Source organism: Enhydra lutris, unplaced genomic scaffold, assembly GCF_002288905.1.
Source record: "Enhydra lutris kenyoni isolate GAN:26980312 unplaced genomic scaffold, ASM228890v2 scaffoldscaffold10, whole genome shotgun sequence".
In the NCBI taxonomy this organism is placed as follows: domain Eukaryota; kingdom Metazoa; phylum Chordata; class Mammalia; order Carnivora; family Mustelidae; genus Enhydra; species Enhydra lutris.
Genome location: NW_019154094.1, coordinates 41,552,051 through 41,572,612, shown reverse-complemented (window position 1 = coordinate 41,572,612; position 20,562 = coordinate 41,552,051). Strand labels below are relative to the sequence as shown.

At 44.6% G+C, this 20,562-nt stretch overlaps 1 protein-coding gene across 1 annotated transcript; it reads right to left on the bottom strand.

The window, feature by feature from the left end:
* Positions 1 to 200: 200 nt before the first annotated feature.
* Positions 201 to 7,393, bottom strand: LOC111143759 (sodium- and chloride-dependent GABA transporter 3-like). The gene is made up of 4 exons (XM_022497600.1): positions 7,144 to 7,393; positions 3,848 to 3,982; positions 3,596 to 3,736; positions 201 to 295 (listed from the first exon to the last, which is right to left on the bottom strand). The coding sequence occupies exons 1-4, from the start codon at positions 7,391 to 7,393 to the stop codon at positions 201 to 203; spliced, it is 621 nt and encodes a 206-aa protein (XP_022353308.1).
* Positions 7,394 to 20,562: the final 13,169 nt, after the last annotated feature.

The following is a 20,562-nucleotide window of genomic DNA, read 5'->3' as shown; positions in this document are numbered from 1 at the left end:
CAAAGAACAAAAAAATCGTTTCTCTCAGCTGCTCCTTTGGGAAACCTCTAAAATCTCCAAAGCCGTCAAATGCCCACAGAAGCTAGCAAGTGCAAAGCCGAAGAAAGGAGAGGTCAGGCTTTTCCCGGAGTGGGGCAACGTTAACTGAGCAGAACCAGGACAGAGGCCTCACAGGCCAAGGAACACAAATCATTTTCCACTTACTCCCAAAACTCCATGACGGGAGAGGTGGCATTCTGCAGGGACACATGACTGTGGTTGCTCATGTTCAGTTTCTGGAACTCCACACAATTCTCTACAGTGGAAACAAGACAAAAAATAGAAGATTAACCTCTGCAAGGGCTGGACCTTGGGAAACATTCAGATTTGATGATGCAACCAGCTGGTTTTACCTAGCCGCTCCAAGCAAACATGCCTCAGAGAACACTGGGGAGGGAGATCAATAACTTGTCAGTTTAAGAGAGAGGTCTGGTCAGATTAGAACAGAAGCAAAATTGGTGGGGGGGCAGGGCACCTTCTCTCAGTCCCACTCCATACATTCTATCCAACTCTTCCTTCCTGCCTTGCTCCCTCTTTTCTATTTCTCTACTGAAGGCCTGCCCATGGCATCTCTGTCCTGCCCAGTGGCCCCAGCAGGAATGGCGGGACTAAAGGAGTTGTATCAGTCATGGGGTCACTAGGATAGTAATGAATTTGAGACTGAGTTCTTCATGTAGAACACTAACATTGCAGCTGCCTCATAAAGACATGATAACTGGATGAAATGTCATGAGCCTGTATGTGTAAAGGATTTCTACTTTCTTCACCATTCCCTCAATTGATCAGTTGGTCCAAGAAAAGATTTGTTGAATGTCTCTTTATTTCATGAAACTTAATGACCAAGGGGGATTTGAATTTCAGGTAAAAACATCCAACCGTTGAACCTTAATGACCCAGATCAACCTCCTCCTCCAGGAAGACTTCCTCAATCTCCCTCCCCTCAAATGCTAAGAAAATTAGGATTTAAAGGCCCTCCAAGGAACCACCTTCTCCAACTCCCTTTATTTTGAAGAGGAGAACCTTAAGGTTCAGAAATAGTCAACGGACCTGCACCTATACCCTCTCCCTCCTCTACAAAGTCACCAGCCAACGGCGGACAGACCAGGGAGTCAGCTCCTTTGTTATGGTCATCACCCAGCTCTGTTCCCCACCAGGGGACCCATAGCTCTTTACAGCACCCCTGGTTACAGAGCCACCTCAGCCAGACTGGGAACCAGAGCCAGACTGGGAACTCCCTGAGGGCATCTGTGCCATTCACTGCAGGGGCCCTGCACCTGGCAGCAGAGTCTGCATGGAGCCAGTGCTCTGCCCAGTCAGGTACTGCTCTCTCCTCACACATGAGCAAATTCTCCAGCTACATCTGTGAATTCTGAAGCAGGAAGCCCTCCTATACCTGATGTTTGCCACATCAACAGTGTTCACACACTCTTAGTGAAAGGGGGCTACAAACCAGGGGCAGACAGGTTCACAGTCTGCTGGGGAAATGTCCTCCGATCACTGGCCTCCTTCCTGCTCCCTTGGCAAGTGCTAACCATCTTCTGAAGCGGGGATGGGCTGTGGGGTCCAAAAACTCCTGAAAAGAGTCTGAAAACCCGAGATTACAGGTGCCCTTGTGCCTTTTTCCAGGGAGAGGAGCCCTTAGTTTTGATCAGTCTCTAAAACAAGGTGTTTTTTTTCCCCCTAGAGTAAAAAAATTTCTCAGACATCCGACATGGACAAGGTGTTTTTATTAAAATGACATTTAGTTATGTACAAATAAATGCGTGATTATAGTATTATGGTAATCATACAACTATAAAAGCAGAATTAAGTTTATACATTAAGTATCAACTACGAAAGACAATTCAGATTGATAGCATAAAATCGATGTGTAGTATAATGCCATTTTGTGAAGTTAAATGGACATCCCAACAGAAAAATGGAATCAACAGGGAGAAGGCAGGGTCTACGGAGTTCAGCTTGCCTGTTCTTCCACTGGCTACTTGAGATTCAATTCTACTATCATTTTTTTTCTGGTCACACTTGCGCAATATCCTTATTCTTAGAGTTTGCTACATTCTTAACTGGACTTCACTTAGTACTGAAGCACTATTTATAAATTAAATCTCTCTGCTCTTCTCCATTGGCCACCATCCTATTTATCAAAAACAAATCTTAAGTTGCAAACACGCACAGCCAGGCACTGCAACCTCCTGCCTGTCCTTGGTTATAAGATGGTTGTGCACAGAATCCACGGGTGCATATTTTTAGAGTATCCTCAAAATAAACACACACAATTAAATGATCATGGAGGATTCATAGGCCTCCTAGAGTATACATTTGAATTTTAATTTGAGAAACATCCCTATGAAATCCCTGGCCAAAGAAAGGTTAAGAACCACGGCCCTAAAGAGAGACAATGAGAGACCTGTACAAAATGCAATGGGTGGGAGCTGGATAAAGTCATGCAGGACTAGAAGCTACTTCACAGCACTTCGTAGGCCTAATTGCTACTGTTCCTTCTGCTGGTAACCAACATCCTACCCAGTCTTACTGTATCTCAGGATGACAGACCACTTCCAGAGACAACCTAACCACAGGTTATAACACAGATGATGAATAGCTTAAAGCATGTGTGCCAACTCCAGTCAAAAGGCAGTGGCTCCCTGGAGCAGAGCAGAGAAGGGTTCTGAGGCCAAGACTAGATTCAAAAAGTGAAGAGTTCTACAATCGATTGGTGATGTCTGCTCTGAACCTGGCCATCAGATAGGGATTGAACGTGTTATTTGCCTTCCCTGGATTATAAAACTCAATCTTAATAGGATGGACAAATTTAAAAGCCAACAGCACATTAGAATTCAAAGTAATCTAAAAAGTTATCCACTCGAGGGAGTAGGAGAGTGGTAAATTCAAATATCTACCTGGGTTAGACAGGTAAAGTAAATATGTAATGTGGACTAAGTGGAGTCTGTGGCCAAATTGAGAACAGAGGTGTTATCCAAAGACAACTGCTTATTAGCCCCAGCATTGCTGCCAAGCAAGAATTTGGCAATGTGGGTCTGCTGTTGCCAGGTTGTTTTTTTAATTTTTTCAAGAGAAATTGGAAATCTGGATTTTCATGTGAGGTCTTCTGGTTTTTAAATTTTGTCAACCAGATACATTTTTGAAATTCACTGATCACTGATCAAAAACCTAATAGGTGTGTTTGCAACCCTTGATCTAGTCTAACCCCTTCGTTTTAGAGAGGAAAATCTGATACCCAGAAATGCAGGGCTGGAAATGAAGCCTGACCCCCTCATACCTGCCTGCACAGGGCTCAGTCTCTATATTTGGCAAAGTGAGGAAAGAACATCACCATTCCACTACCTGTGCCAATTCCTAGGCCAGAGCTCAGCTCAGGCTCAGGGCTACAACCCACAGAATGCAACCAGACCCAGTTAAGAACTGACCTCCAATTTCAGTGGAATCTGGACTCATGTCAAAAGGCCAACGGCTAGGATTAATCTCCAGGATATGGGCATACCCCCAATGCCAAGCCCCCCAGCACCAGCAGTCAGACCCTCCCTGGGGGCCATACCTGTGTTCCATTCATGCCCACAGGTGGCCCAGGGGAGCTCTGTAGTGAAGCAGTTGCTCAGGTAGAAAATGGCCCATGCCAGGATGATGATGTAGTACACATTTAGATGGGCCTCAATCACCTGTGTTGCGTAGCCAATGCCTGAAAGAACAAAGGGAGTGATTTGAGTCTCTCTCCACCTTGCTACAACAGTCTCAGCTACTTTTCACAGCCTGACATCACTCAGGCACCATTTTCTAACTCAATGCTTACCTTCAAATAAAGGGCAAATTTTCCTCCAACATGTAATGCCACCTTCACTAGTGAACTGTCCCAGAGCTGTTTCCAAGAAAAAAACAGGAATTCCACAGCAAATAAAAAACACCACGTAGGGAATCAGGAACGCCCCTACAAGGATGCAAAGTAAGGGAATGAGATTAAAATTGCCTCTACTATTTCAAGTTTGACACAAGAAATGTTTAATAAGCACCTATTATGTGTGAGACATGTTCTCTGAGCTTAAAGTCAAGTCCACACCTTGAGGGCCACAGTCAGAAAACATGGCCCTGGGTCTGTGCTGTTTGTGCATCTACCTCCCATCTCCCAGCTTCAACTTCATCCGTAAAATGGGGCTTTAAAAATCAATGTCTGTACCACTCGTCTCACAGAAATGTGCATCTAAAATGATAACATAAAAGTGTTTTCCTTAAGCCGCTGCCTTCGGCTCAGGTCATGATCTCAGGTTCCTGGGATCGAGTCCCGCATCGGGCTCTCTGCTCAGCAGGGAGCCTGCTTCCCTCTCTCTCTCTCTCTCTGCCTGCCTCTCTGCCTACTTGTGAGCTCTGTCTGTTAAATAAATAAATAAAATCTTAAAAAAAAAAAAAAAAAAAAGGGTGCCTGGGTGGCTCAGTGGGTTAAAAGTGTTTTCTTTCCTTGATTCTGTATTTATATATTTCACCCTCCAGCATAGGTTAAATCCATTCCCTTTCTGAACATTACATTGTCCTTTTGTATTCTAAAGTAACCTCAACAGGCTAGGTAAGGGGGACCCCTTCTTCTTACTTACTTTGGAAGTAATCTACAAAAAGAATGTTTTCATTAGGAGATACATTCTCCAGGAGATGTGCAATAAGCAGCCTCAAGCCCCAGCACATGAGGGTCAGATAAAGGAGCTGAGTTATAAGGGGTTTGCTGTAAGAATCTATCTATTCAGAAAGGCTGACTTTGAATCAGTCTGAGAAAAGACCACCATAAGCTTTAGGGCTCCTATCTTGATACACACAATACCCACTGCCTAGGCCTTTCTGTGAAACAAATTAAATAACTGAGGTGAACATGAGCTATTTCAACCAGAAAGGGATTTTTTCCAAATCCCTCATTCTCTCTCACCCATCTAATAACAAAGCCTGAAAACACATGCTATTGCCCACCATCTGATCTCACAAACGAAGGCTTTAACTGAAATTGCTTTTTGCTAAATTAAGTCTCTTTAACCTTAGAATTAATAATAACAGTTTCGATCAATCCTGATAGTAGGACAGCATCTACCAGATTTTGAAAGGGTTTTAGCTTTTTTGGGCAAGATACTTTTTTTAAAGTTTCACAATGGGAAAGAAATTCATTAAACTATTGTTAGGATCTATGAATAGAACTCTGTATTTTTTTTTTTAAAGGCAAGCAGTTGGTAATCAGATACCCCAACTCTATCAGAAGCAAAAAGTGTGTGAGAAGGGACAAGAGGGTCTGTTTGCTGAATAGAAATCTAAGTGTTTACAACAAGTTGCAGTAGGTTCCCTAATACATTGTAGCATACTTGTGAACCCTCTAGAACCTAACAGATGGCACTTTCTGAAAAACTCTTAGCTTATGTATTCACAAAACTAGCAATCCTTAAGATAACTAGCTCAATTAAATAAGATATCTGTGTACCTAACAGAGACTCTTGGCAAATTACAGAGAAAAAAAAAAACAAATTTTTAAACTTTGCTCACTACAACTTTTTTTTTTTTTAATCTGTGCAGAATTTGTAATTAACCCAACTTACTCTGTTTTATCCTTTTAGGCATGCATTTGGTTTTGGCATAACAATTTCCTGTATTTAAAAAAAGGTGTTAAAACAGTTTTTGCCTGGGACTACCCTAAAGGGTTTCCACAGGTTTCTAAGAAGACACGGCAGCTACTAAAGGCTGAATCTGCAGAGGCAGAACTCACAGCTGAGGCCATAGGGCACATTCCGGGTCTCCAAGGCTACTCCCTCTCTCTCTCGTGCCAAGCCACCAACACCGGCGGCCACTTCATTACCAGTGCAGAGCAGGCTTGGAGCAGCCTGTGCCTTCAGAGTGAATGTCTCCAAAGAAAGGGCCCGGGCCAAGCAGTACCCTTCTCGCTGTCCCTGCAGCTGCTCACACAGGAAGTCCAGCTCCACACAACCTAACAGTGTGGTCCCTGCCAGCCAACTTCTGAGCCACCTTCAGTCGGGTCTGGGGATCTGCTGGAGGAGCAGGGGAACAGCAGGGAGAGAGAGGAATGCATAGACACCGGCTTTTCCTTAGAGAAACTGTGTCACCCAAGAAGGTATCACAAGGTCCCTTGCCATGCACCTGCCTTCTGTCCTGCAAATATGATAGGTGGAGGCTCCTAAAGTCCTTGAGCTGAAAGATTTGAGAATTCACTGCAGCATCACCACCAAACTGACTTGGACATGTCACTAGGAAAGACTCTCTTACCTCCTTCCTTTCCCTGTTCCCTGCTCCAAAACCTCTAAGTATCTCCTATACATCAAATCAGTATTGTTGCTATTTGTCTTGGGTGGCTCTGAGACTAGTGAAAGGAAGTGCTTGGGGCCAATGTTTCCACCAGATGGGCCAGGAAGGAGACCTAGTGAAGGCCTTAAGGGCAAATGAAAGACTGGGCAGGCAATCAAACATTAATGCCCCAACTTAAAGTTTTCCCTGTTGTCAGTCTAATCCCAGTTTAAAACAAGGCCTTGGTGGCAGAATCCCATCTTTACCTCTCACAGGGTTATTTCTTTGAACCTTTGTATCCTCATCTGCAAAATGGGTACGCCAATGCCCGCAAAGATGACTTTAAGGACGCAAGATGATGTAGGTAAAGCTTGTTACAGAGTCTGGCATTTCAGTAAGTGCTCAAAACCTGAGCCTACTCAGATCACGATTAGAGTCCCTTTCCTTCATGCTGGTTTCCAGCTAGGAAAGCTGAAGATCAAAGGGTTTGTCTCCTGCCCTTAACAGGGATGCGGGTACGAAAAGCAAGGGCTCCTAGCCTAGGCCTCCACCTCAAGTTGCCACAGAACACACCTGGCTGTCAAGTCCCCGCGTGCCAGCAGGCGGCACATGCAGGTGTGAAGAGGCGCGTGCACATGCGCCCTGGGAGAGGCGAGCCTAGCCCTGGGAAACGCTCCCGCGCCAGGTGGCCCACAGCGGGCATTCTCCCGGGGGTCCCGCTACACGCAGGCGCGGGCGGGGTCGCGCGCTCGCCCCCTTGCTCCCCGCCCCCACCGGGCTGAGTTCCCCTCCCCGTTCTCCCTCACGTCGCGTGTGCCGCCTCACCTCCTCCGTTCTTGTAGCACAGGTAAGGGAAGCGCCACACGTTGCCCAGCCCTATGATCTCCCCAGCCACGCTCAGCACGAACTCCACCTTGTTGTTCCAGTGGCCACGCTCGTGGACTGCCTTGTCGCGCTTGTCGCGCGGATCTCGCGCGGACGCCGCGCCCCCGCCGCCGCTTCCCAGCGCCTCAGACTCCCGCGCCTCCTCGGCAGCCTTCCCATTGCCCAGAGGCAGCGCTTTCTCCGCCGTCATGGCCGCGCTGGCTGCCTCGTGCGCCGGGCCCGGCTCTGCGCCGCCGCCCCGGGCGGGCTGGCTTTTCAGGAGGCGCGAGCGGGCGGGAGGGGGAAGCAGGGGGTGGAGCTGAGGGGCCGGGCCCGGCCAGCGCGGGAACGGGGACGCCGCGCCGCGGGCCCGGCCCTCAGGGCGCCCACGCCGCCTCAGCCCGGCAAGGCCCGGGAACCCGCGAGCACCTTGCGCGCGCCGAGCACCTTGCGCGCGCCGAGCACCTTGCGCGCGCCGAGCACCTTGCGCGCCCTTCCTTGCTGTTCTCCTACCCACTGGCCTCAGGACAAGAGAGGAAGGGCCTAGGTTGGGCTCCTGGCACCAGTGCCTCAAGTTCCATCACGTTTTTAACCTCGGAAAGCTTGGGCCTAGAATGTCCATCTCGAATAAGAGAAGTGGGCTCTAGACCAGACTTTTCCCATCTTTAAGGTACATACCAAGCACCTGCAGATCGTGATCTTGTGGGTCTGGCAGGGCTGGAGCTTCTGTGGTCTAACAATACCCAGGTGTTGTGGATGCTGCTGGTTCAGGAACTACACCTAGAGAAAAAGGGGATTAAATGAACTCTTGATTTCTTCCCAGTTCTCAAGGTTTGCAAACTTCCCTAGTATGGGTACTCCTACAGAACTTGTTCATTTTGGTGCTCACTGTTCTAAACACAAGGAACCAGAACAGTGTGGCAGGTGAGCATCTGTCTGAAGACAGGCAAGTATAAGTTGAATCTCATGCTCCACCTGAGTTGTGTGAAGACATCTGACCTCAGTGCCTTAGTTTTCCTGATATGCAAAAGGAAATACCAATAATACCTTTCTTAGGGGTTGTGTGTGGGTTTGTACTTAATGAGAAAATGCTTATAAAGTACTGAGTATGTCGGAAGAGTTCAATGAACATAACACTTTTTAACAATATCATATAATGTGTAGTTACACAATGTCTGTATTTGTGCATCTTCTTGTTTAATATCTATCACGCCACTTAAATTGTAAGGATGATATACACTGTCTCATTCATTATAATAGCCACAGAGCTTAGCACAAGACCTAGCACATAGTAGGTGTTCAGTAAATACTATGGCAAGAGAGAAAGAGGAAGGGAGGAAGAAGGAGAGGGAAAGAAAATTAGATCTGCAAGGGACCACAGAGATCATCAGATCCACCTCAGTCATTTCACAGCGCTGGAGGAGCCCAACCCCAGGATCTGTCACTAATGCCACTCTCTGTGCTCTCCATCCATCCCCTGGAGCTCCTTCTGGAGCTCTTTGAGGGAAAACTTCCCCCATCTGGTAGCCTTCAGCCTCTGCTTTCATTCTGGCTTACAACTGCTCGAGTCTCTCCCCACCTCCACCCCTCTAGAAAACCCTTCCTGCCACCATTTTGCAGGCCTTCTTCCTCCCCTCCCCCTCACTATCATATTTCTTGAAAGAGTAAGTTTACATGCTGCTGGCCCTGTCTTCACTTCCCACTCACTCCTCAGCCCACAGCAATCTGGTGCCCACACCCCCCCCCAGTTCCTTTGAAAGCGCTGTGAAGTCCCTGAAATCCTCTTCATTTGGCAGATCTTATAGTTCCTTGTCTATCCCCATCCTGCCTGACCTCTAGGTAACTTTCTGTACCATTGTCCTCTTCTTTCTGTCTTAAAATTCACGTTTGCATGCTTTCTTTAACACTGCCTGCCTCAGCTGCTGTTTCTCTCCCTGCTTCTCAGCTCTTTCTTTCTCTCCTCTTAAATTTCATCTCATGCCTTTAGCCACCCCCAAAAAAACGCCCACACCTCCTACACCTCTGTCCCCATGTGCTGTACAGGGTATGTCCAAAAGCAAAGATCCTGCAGAGTGTTTAGGATAAGAGTAAACTGAATTCTGGTAGGTGTGGGGTCACATCCAGGCTCTTCCCCTTAGGAGCTGTGTTATCTCTGTCCTCAGACTCCTTCCTCTGCCAAGTGGCATTGATACTAGTTCTGACCCCATGGGATGGTGTGAGGGTTTGAAGGCTGAAAGCTTTGAAAACAATAGGTACTCTATGAATAGTAGCTATTATTTTTATTTTGAAGTTGATGGTGATGTCATTCCCTTGCTTAAAAGTTTTCATTGGCCTTTCTTTGCCTACAGGACGAAATCAAATTGCTTATCTTGACATTCAAGACTACCCCACAATCTGATTGCCCCAGCCTTTCCTTCTAAACGGATGCTGTGTCTATCCCACACAAAAACTCCATATTAGTACTTTGATTTGGGGGAGAGGGGGCGTGATCCTCAATACAGCACATAGAATGGTCTATGAAGGAAGGAATTCATGTTTGACCTTGACAGTGCCTGTACACAGTAGGCACATAGTGCCTAGAAGTCCTACTGTTTAAATTAACAACTACATCAAAAGTTAGAGACACAGTTCCAACCCTTATTGCAGTATTAGGCTATCATCCCAGAACCTTTGTCAGCTTGCTTCAAATCTAATTACATTTCGCTTTATAATGCTCCTCAGCATAATTAGCTCTAGGAATTGACTTCCTCTGAGCAGCTATAATTTTATGAGACCTGTTAGGGAAGTAACACTGAGCAGTGTAAGAGGGCTGTATCGGGCCAACCTCTGGCACAGACTGGGCTCAGTTTTGCTTATAGGTGGTTATGAGTCCTTGGGTATGTCCCCTAATTTCTGAGCTTTGGTGTCCTTACCTTATCATAATGAGCCTGACTTTCCTCATCTCCCAGGGTGGTCTTAGGGGTAAAGTGAGACTACATGCAGAGAAGAGCATTGTACATAAACTAATGTCCCAAATTCACTTCTCAGGTTTTATTGTTTCCTTTTATAGAAGTTGACCAAGTCAGTATCCTCTTGCTAGAATTTGGTGAACAAATGTTTAAAGTCTTTCCCTGTGGTTGTATCATGGCTCTGGAAAACACTTAATTCTTTCTCCTCTGTGCTTATGCAGAAGAACCCACATCTCCCCCAACATTTCAGAGCCTCATCTCTGGACCTTCTTTTTTCCATTTTGTTATTTCTTGAGTGGCAGTGACTTAAAGTGCACACACTCATGTTCCTGGATGGATGTACTTAGGTTGGAGCAAGTCAGGAATGTGGGCCATGGACCATCTCCAGAGCTGGTCCAGATGCAGCATAGAGTAGTGGTTAGGAACATGGGCTGTACAGTCATACTTCCTGGGTCAAAGCCCACATCTGCCAACTTGGCACATTACTCTGAGCTCCAGTTTCCTCATCTACCAGATGAGAGTACTAGTAGTATTTGCCTTTAATTGTTATGAAGGTTATATGGGTTAGTATTTGTAAAGTACTTAGATTTGTGCCTGTTAAAAACATTTCTGTTAAATGAATATATAGTCTTCAAAGGACAGAAATGTCATGACTTTCTTATTCCTTTCTTGGGGCAAGCATTCAAAGTCTTTAATCTGTAAATAGCTGTCCTGAAGGCTCATTAAACTTCAGCATTGCTCATTCATTCATTATCCAAATACTTAGGGATCTTCAATTATCTTTAAACACTTTATTGGTCTTGAGGGTTCAAAACCAGAGAGAAAGCCTGCCCTAGGAGTATGCTGAAGCCAGGTCATACAAGCTCATGAGAGTCAGTTATTAAGTTTTCAGGAATTTTGCAAGCCATAATTGGGAACTTGAAGCCTTCTGTGGTAGTTATACCCCAGGAATCTATAAAGGCTACACATCAACCCTACACCCATAGCCAATGTACCAGCCCACCATTATGGAATAGTGGGGGAGGCAGATTCTGGTTAAGTAATCACAGAAATGAATAGAAGTTGGAGATTCTGGTTTATGCCACAAAAGAGAGCCCTGTGGTGCTAGAGGAGCTTGTAACTGAGAGACCTGACCTTGTCAAGGAGATCAGGGAAGGCTCTCTGAGCAAGCGGCAGATGAGTTGAAGCTTGGAGGGACAGAAGCAATGAACGGGGTAGGAGTGGTTGGGGGTCTTGAAAGATGATCACTGAGGCTGAGGCTAGAGGGCAGAGTATGGAACAAGACTTACCTGAAGGAAGAATATTTTTAGCTGTGGGTGACATTAGGATATTTGCATTTTAAAGAGATTACTGTGAAATGTGGTTTCTGGAGTGAGGAGGGTGCTATGAAGAGATTACTGCAGTAGTCCGGGCAAGAGATGATGGCAGCTTACATGAAGGAGGTGGCAGTAGAGAGGAAGTGAGGAAGAAGGAGTTGGTAAAGCCCGCAGGACTTGACCTGGGGCTGAATGTGGAGGATGAGGAAAGGGAAGGTATCAGGTATGTCTGCCAGGTTAGTAGAACCCCAGCATTCTGCCGTGGGGGTGATGGTCCTGCTCCACTTCATGCAGATACACCCACTGCTGGCTTGCTCAAGGAGAGATAAGCCAGAACCAGTGGACCAGTGCACAGTCCTTAATTGTGTGAACTGTTGCAGGACCAAAAACCTACACGGCAGAACCAGTATCAAAGAAGGGAAACAAAAAAGGCATTAGATACCAGATAGAACTTCTTACAAATCATCTAGGCTGAATAATCTGTCCCGGGGGTAGTAATCTCCTCTCACCTGAGCTTTTGCTATGGAAGCTAGACTGGCCCATAGCAAGGAGGCCACAGGAGAATGTATGGGTGGGCTTTCCCAATTACAAGAACCTTTGAGAGCACAGATCTCTGCAAAAACTATTCCTCATTGCTGCCATTCGACTTTTTTCTAATGGGTTTGTGTTAGCAATTCCAATTCTTCATTCTTCCCTATATCCATGAGATTTTGCCATGTAACTCTAGGACCCTCCCAGCACCAGAGTACAGTCATCTAACTTGCTTTGGGCACTAGAAAGAGGAAGAAGTGATGCTGTGCCAGTTCTCAGCCTTGAGCCACTGTATTTCTGCTTGCCTTCCTCTGCTTCTACCATCATCTTGTGAAGGATGTTCCAAGTCAGTCCACTGGTCCAGGAGGAAAACAAGATACACACAGAGCAGAATTGCTTCAGCCTACGTGCCCCCAGGCAAGCCCAGACTAGAGACGCCAGGGACCACAGGGGTATGAGCAAACTCAGCCCAGCCCACCTCCTACCTCCTGACTTAAGAAGTGCAACAATCAATGTCTGTTATATTTAGCCATGGAGTATCAGTGAGGTTTATACACTTTTTCTCGTGTCCTTCCCCTTTTCCAGTGCTCCTCTTTACTTCTCAGGCAGAACTCGTTCTCTTAAGCCCACTTTAATGTTCGTCTTCTTCATGAATTCTAAAATGATTTTTTCACCTTCTGAACTCTCAACGCGGCTTGATAACCACACCTTTGAGGAGAAGCATTATTTTGTAGCCTTTACACCACCAGACTTAGGATATGTTCTCACCAGGTCGCTGTGGAAAATTTCTTCTTTTAATGATCTCAGTGCTGGTTCAGGGCAAGATCTTAACTGTTAGGGCCAGAATTAAGATGGATGGGTGACCCTGCTTGGGAACATTTTACTCTCTTTGCCTTTTAGCCATCTCTCTCCCTAAGTCTTTATTCATCCGCTTATCTTCGGCAACAATCCCTAGGACAGGCTTCTTTTGAAAGAAGGAAATACTGTAAGAACTACCTGGAAATCTGTAAGAACATTCTGTTGAAATGTTTGGATAAGTAAAAACAAGTAGATGGTCATTCTATCTGTATACTGTGGTAAATTGAGTGACTGGTCCCAAGTGTTCACTTGCCTGTCATTTTCACTCTTGCTGTGGCCCCATGATGGGCAGAGTGTGCTTCCCCATCCCTTGACTACGTCATTCACATTGGCCAAGCAGAGGTTTGAAATGTGCTTGTATAACTGTGCTTTCCCCTCTCATCTGCTGACATTGTCATGAGAAAAAATGTACCCCATGTAGATGCTGCCCCTCTAGCCTGAGCCCTAGAAGGAGACAGTGGAGCAGAGATGCTCCAGCCAAACCTCAGACCTACAGCTTGAAGCAGAGCTGCCAAGCCATAGGCATGGGACTGCAAAATAAATGCACTGAGATTCTGAGGATATTATATGCCAAAAACTGACTGATAATGCTTACCACAAGCCATGCCTGGGCCTCGTGTACCCCATCTCTGTTATGCTGCACAAAACCATTGTGGGGTAGGGATGGTAATATCTTCATTCTGCAGATCACGAAGCTGAAGCTTGGTGATGTGGAGCAACTTGTCCAGAATCCCACAGTCAAGTCAGAATTCAAACCCAGTTCTCTGGCATTTCCTCTGTGACCTGCCAGGTCTGACTGTGGTCCTCTTCTGGTCACTGGTTTTACCCGCATGAATTTTGTGTCTCCCTGTTTGATCTTGGTGGGAAAATGAGAGGACAAAGAAGGAATTTATATTCTTTCCTCATCTAAGTCCAAGAACATTGATTCAAAATTTAATTAATATATCCTGGATGCTAACCCAGGAACCAAATCTCCCATCTGGGACCTGTTCCTATAGGAGAATGATTTCCAAGTTCTACACACTGATTTTACACTTAGACTCTGAGCTGTAGTCCTTCTGGGATTGGGCAATACCTATGTGTGTGAACACACATGGCACCTTGTGATCTGATTTTCCCTGTGTTTATAGCTAATCTCCTAGATAACCTGGTTCAGATGCCTAAAGCCAGTGGCATGTCACAGATATTTACGTTTACCTACAGCTAGACCTCGTAGGACCACTGCATCCAGCCACCCAGACTAAATGCTAATGCTGGGGGTACCATTCACATTGTTACTCTGGAATTGTGCAATATGGTGGTCCTGGTCCTCCTATTACAGATGTCAACACTGAACCCAAGTTACTTAGCTGGTAAGATGCTGTACTCTCCAGCTATACTTTGCCTTTTAGCTATATATCAAGGTTGTTTATTCTAGAGAGGATCATAAACTAAGAACTGATTGAGCATTAAAGATACATGAATCCCCAAGTCACAGTTCTCTGGTTGAGAATTTTTCTGATAAAAATGACACCTCAAACAATGTTTTCTACCACTTTCTTTATGTGACTCACTATAAAAGAAATTATTGGGGGAAATTTTAAAGAAATTTTCCTAGTGCCCTAACATCCTATTCCCAGATTGAGTCCCACCATTGTCTCTAAAATGAACAGCTATGATTGGAGCACAGCACAATTGTGCTTTGTGCAATGTGTTACATGCTGGTAATGGCTCAGAAATGGTCCTTCCTTTCAGTGAGATAACAAACAATAATGCAGTATGGTGGGCACTAGAATAGAGATGGATGCGAGGTCTTATGAGAATACAGAGGAAAGGGTACCCCTTCTCCTTCCATGCTGCATAAACCTTCAGGGAGGAGGTGATAATTCACATTAATCCCTTCAGGTATGAGTGGGAGGGCAGGTGGGGAAAGGAAGGAAGCTATGCCAGACAGAGGCAAAGGCATGGAATTGCCTTTGTAGCCTTGAGGCTATTGCCCAGTAGCCTTGAGGGATGCCAACTACCTAGAACTGCACTGTCCCAACAGAGCAGCTACCTGTGGTAACTAAGCGCTCACATGTGGCTGGTCTTAACTGAGATGTGTTAAAACACATCCTGTATTTCAAAGACTTATTCTAAAAAAGAATGTAAAATAGTTAATCAATATTTTCAATATTGACTACATGTCGTAATTATAATATTTTGGATTATATTGGGCCCAATATTGTGATTTAAGAAATATATATTTGATCATTCAGATAACCAAAATACATTTTTCATACATATTTGGTCATCCTCCATGATTTCTAGCTCACAGTTCCCCAAACCCTTAGAATTTCCTGAGTGGAAAAGAGCAATGGAATCATCTTCTGTCCTAATATTTGGTCTCTTGCCCTGAGTTCCTAAAATCACTTGAGAGCCATTAAGTTGAAATGGGTGTCTTGTTATTATAACAAGTTCTTTTCTACCATGGTTGGGTTTATGTTAATGAGGTGATTTTTGGAAAGCACCTAAGGATGGAGGCTGGTTGCCAGGGGAACCAAATCTGAATAGAAGATTAGAACTTTCAGTCCTGTCCAGGGAACAGAGAAGAGTTAGAGGTTGAATCAGTTACCAATGACCAATGATTTAATCAATCATGCCTATGTAATGAAGTCTCTGTAAAAACCCAAAAGGACAGTTCAGATCACTTCTGGAGTGATGAACACATTAAGTTTGGGGAGATTGGTGCCCTGGGACAGAGGATGGAAGCCCACACCCCTTCCTCAAACCCTACCCTAGGCGTCTTTTCCATCTAGCTGTTCCTGAGTTATATCCTTTTAAGATAAACCGGTGTTGTAGTAAGTAAACTATTTCTCTGAGATCTGTGAGCCAATATAGCAAAGTAATCCAACCCAAGAAGGATGTCATGGGAACCTTTGTATATAGTTTATCAGCCAAAAGCAGAGGTGACAACCTGAACTTGCAATTGGTGCCAGAAGGGGATGGGGGGCCAGGCTTGTGGGAATGAGTCCTTAACCTGTGGAATCTGATGCAAACTCTAGTAGATATTGTCAGAACTGAGTTAAGTGGTAGGATACCCAACTGATATCTGAGAATTGCTTGGTGGTGGGGGTGGGGGGACCTACATGCATTGGAATTGGTGATCAGAATCTTTTATTGGGTTATGTAAAAGATATTCAAAATTAATTTCAACTTTTTCCTTACACTTTTAAAACATGGCTACTAAAAATTTTATATTACTTATGTGACTTATATTTTTATTAGACAGTACTGCTCCAGAAAAGCTAGGCAGTAGGAGGCAATAAATACAGAACTGAGCTTTTAGTTCAGCTTTGAGCTTGGAAATGAGCTTGTAGACTCACCCAACCTGCCACACAAATCATAGTACCAGCTACTTGCTTTTCCATGGCACCCAGCCTCTTCATGTTGTTAGGTTCTCTGCCCAGGCCCTAAAGCATCTGTGCTTCTGATTCTACTGTGCAGACCTGTGTGATTGCCACACTTCTCGAAGTGGCAGCCAAAGCATTTAGTGTCTCAGTTTTTCTAGGCCAAGGCTGTCCAGTTGAGATATAATGTTGGAAAAAGTTGATCCATGCTGCAAACCCAATCTGAGTCCCAACCAAGTAAGTTCTCAAGGGGCTATTTGAAGTCTCCAATCAAAGCTATTGCCAAATCCAAACCAGACAGTTTCCTGCCCAAGGCTGGGTATTCAGCCATGACTTAGTGATCAGGCACCCCCAGTGGGCCATTTGCTTCTCATCAAGCCATGAGTTACGATATGCTGTGCCCATTTCTAACTGCCCATCTGTTTTCCTCTTTGGAGGATGGCAAGGGGACAGGTGTCTGTCACTGCCCCAAGCAGATCTTTCTCAGCTGCCTTTCTTCCGGATTTCCTTTCTCAGTCCATACCACTAATAATAGTGTGTAGTCTATATTATCATCATCTCCAAATTACATTTGAGCAAACCAGGATGAGTTTGAATGACCCACACAGCTTAAAGTGGGGTTGCAGGGGTTTGGATTTGTGTCCCCTGATTCCAAAGCCATCTTTCACTGTCCAGCCTAGCCTCAGCCTTCATTTATTATTCAAACTCCCAAGTTCTAGTTGTAAAGCTCTGTGTCAGTTAAGAGAATGGTAGCTGCTATAACAGATAAACTCTGAACTCTCAGTGCTTTCACACATTTGAGGTTTATTCTCACTCAGGCAAAGCCCTGTGCAAATGTTTGACAGACACCCTTCCATGTAGGGATGCAGGCACCCAGGTTCCACCCATGTTGTAGCTCTATTATGTTCAACATGGGGCTCCTGAGATATCTGCAGGGTACATTCATGGTTGCTATGGCAAGACAGAATGCAGTTGATGTCCTGTTGGAACATGCAAGGGATTATACATCAGGCAACAATTACATCCTACTTTGGATACAGAGAACCCAAATGACAGTATCTTAAAGAGAAGAGGCATGTCCCTTCTCTCCTTTCTTCACCTTGCTGCTTAGGACATAGATGTGGTGGTAAGCCCTCTTTTTTTTTTTTTTTTCTTAAAGATCCTAGTATTCATTTGAGACAGGGAGAGAGAAAGAGAGAGACAAAGAGAGCGCAAGCTGGGGTGCGTGGGTGGCTCAGTGGGTTAAAGCCTCTGCCTTCGGCTCAGGTCATGATCCCAGGGTCCTGGGATCGAGCCTGGTATCAAGCCCCGCATCAGGCTCTCTGCTCAGCAGGGAGCCTGCTTCCCTCTCTCTCTGCCTTCCTCTCTGCCTACTTGTGATCTCTCTCTGTCAAATAATAATAATTATTATTAATAATTAGTAAATAAATAAAATCTTTTTTAAAAAAGAGAGAGCGTGCGCAAGCAGGGGGAGAGGCAGAAGCAGAGAGTGATGCAGACTCTCCACCAAGCCAGGAGTCCGATGTGGGGCTTGATCTCAGACCCGAAGATCATGACCTGAACTGAAGACAGACACTTAATGATCTGAGCCACCCGGCATCCTGGTGATAAGCCCTCTTGTGTCATGTGGCGAAACACGTAGCGATGGCAGAATGCAAGACAGGAGGCTGGATTTCTAAATGACTGCATGGAGCAGAGTCACTGTGCCAGTCCCGCACTGCCTACTTCCACACTATATAGGGGAGAATTGAATTTTTAACTTGTGTTAGCCACTGTTTTGGGGGGGACATATTTCATGCAACTGAACCTGTATTGTCAATACAAGATCCTACTCTTTTTGTCCTCAGCAGTGCTCTGGCAAATAGTGGCTGGAAGAAGAGTTAGTCAACCCTAAGCCCCATCCCTCCACATAGAAGCTTAGTTGGGGGGCGGGGGCAGGCAGCAGAGGGAGTAACTCCCTTTGAGCACGCGATGACATTTAAAAATTGTGATGAAATACACAGAATATAAAATTTACTCTTTTAACTATTTTTAAGTATACGATTCATTGGCATTATATACATTCACATTATTGTGCAGTCATCACTGCCATCCATCTCCAGACATTTTCCATCTTCAAAAACTGAAATTATGTATCCATTCAACATTAATTACCTTTTCCTCCTCCCCCAGCCCCTGGCAGCCACCAATCTACTTTCTGTCTCTATGACTTTACTACTCTAGGTACTTCATATACATGGAATCATACACACACAAAATTTATCTTTTTGTGACTGGCTTATTTCATGTAGCATGATGTTATTAAGCTCATCTTTGTTGTAGCATGTGTCAGAAGTTCTTTCCTTTTTGAGGTTGAGTAATATTCCATTGAATGTATAGACTATATTTTGTTTATACATTCATTTATCACTGGACACTTGGGTTGCTCCCACCTCTTGGCTACTGTGAATAATGCTGCTTTGAACATGGGTGTACAAATATCTGTTTGGGAAAAAAAAGAAAAAGATCTCTGTGGGAAGAGGAAGAGAAAGCAGAAATGGTATACTCATGTCTTAACCACATGAGTCTGGAGTGGCATATAATTTTTCAGCTCACATTTCATTGGCAAGAACTAGTCACAGAGTGTATTGGTTATCTATTACTAAATAACAAATTACCCTAAAATTTAGTGGCTTAAAATGATAAGCATTTACTATCCATGGTTTCCATGAGTTGGGAAATAAGGAGAGTCATCAATGAGTAGTTGTGGTTCAGGACTTCTCAAGAGACTGGAGTCAAGAAATGGGCTGTGACTGCAGTGAGCAGAAGGCTTGACTGGCACTGGGGGACCTGCTTCCAAGATGGCGCACTCACATGGCTATTGGCAAGAGTCCTCAGTTCTTTGACAAGTAGATCTCTTCACAGGGCTGCTTGAGTGTCCTTAGAACATGGCAGCTCATTTCCCCAAAGTAAGTGATCCAAGAGAGCAAAGTAGCCACTTTAGTATTCTTTACAACCTAGCATCAGAAATTATACACCATCATTTCTGCAATATCCTACTGGTTACACAGGTCAGTTGTATTTGGTGTGCGAGGAGACTGCACAGGGGTATGAATAACAGGAGGAGGGGTCATTTGGGACTGTCTTGAAGTCTGGATACTGCTGAGGTTCTTGCATCTGAGAAATGTGGCTCTTGTCTGGGGCAGCCATTTCCCAGCAATAATTTTATACGTAGAAGGGGTGATATGTGGTGGACAACTGGTTGTGTTGGCCATAGACCTCTCTCCAGGAGTTTTAGAGGTGTCTCTGCCTACTTATGTGACCTGGTCCTCAGTTTTCCCTTCTGCACAATGATCTTATTCTTTCCTACTACCTGGAAACAAGTTCTCATATCCCTGTCTTGGCTTCTAGCCCAAGTAAAAATCATAGCTGATGGTCATTTGTTCATTGGTATAGGACAGACCCAAGTTTCAGAGAGGCACGGTAAGGGGAGAGGCATCATCAGAAAAGTAGGGTTGGGAGCTGAATTCAAGGGCTGGTGGTCCAGGAACATGTCAGATAAGAGTACTAGTTTTGGAGCAGGAGCAGCCTGGGTTCAAATATTTCTTAAAACTCTTTGTTCTTGAACATTTTTCACCTCTTGGAGTCCAGTTTCCTGTATAACAGGAGAAAGTTAACATTGACCTCATAGGGTTATGAGGATTACTGATCTGATCCAGTGTTTTCCAAACTCGTATTTGCCATATCTGTCTCCTTAATGCTTTTTTTTTCATATTTGTATGCCATCTGTACTACTATCTAATATTTTCTTTATATATATTTATAACTTTATTGATATATAAATCACATAATATAACTTACCCACCTAAGGTATGCAATTCAGTGATTTTAATATATTCATATAGTTGTACAAGCATTACCATAGTTTTTGAACACCCCGGTTTTCATCAACCCAGAAGGAAACCCTGTACCCATTAGCAGTCACTCCCCATTTTTCTGCAACCCATACCTCCCCCAGCCTAGGAAACCACTAATCTACTTTCTATATCTATGGGTTTTACCCATTATGGACATTTCATATAAATGGAATCATAAAATATATGGTCTTTTGTGTCTAGCTTCTTTTACTTAGAGTAATGTTTTCAAGATTCATCCACATTGTAGCATCTGTCAGTACTTCATTACTTTTTATAGCTGAATAATGTTCCATTGCATGGATATGCTACATTGTATTTTTCCATTCATCAGGTGATAGACATCTGGGTTGTTTTCAGCTTTTGGTTGTTATGACTAATGCTGTGAATATTCATGTTCAAGATTTACATGGACGTGGGGCGCCTGGGTGGCTCAGTGGGTTAAAGCCTCTGCTTTCAGCTCAGG

Coding starts and splice junctions, on each gene's coding strand:
- LOC111143759 (XM_022497600.1), bottom strand. CDS start 7,393: ATGACGGCGGAGAAAGCGCTGCCTCTGGGCAATGGGAAGGCTGCCGAG. Junction 3,737..3,847: donor AATTTGCCCTTTATTTGAAG/GTAAGCATTGAG, acceptor TTGTTCTTTCAG/GCATTGGCTACGCAACACAG. Junction 296..3,595: donor TGGGCATGAATGGAACACAG/GTATGGCCCCCA, acceptor TTTCCACTGTAG/AGAATTGTGTGGAGTTCCAG.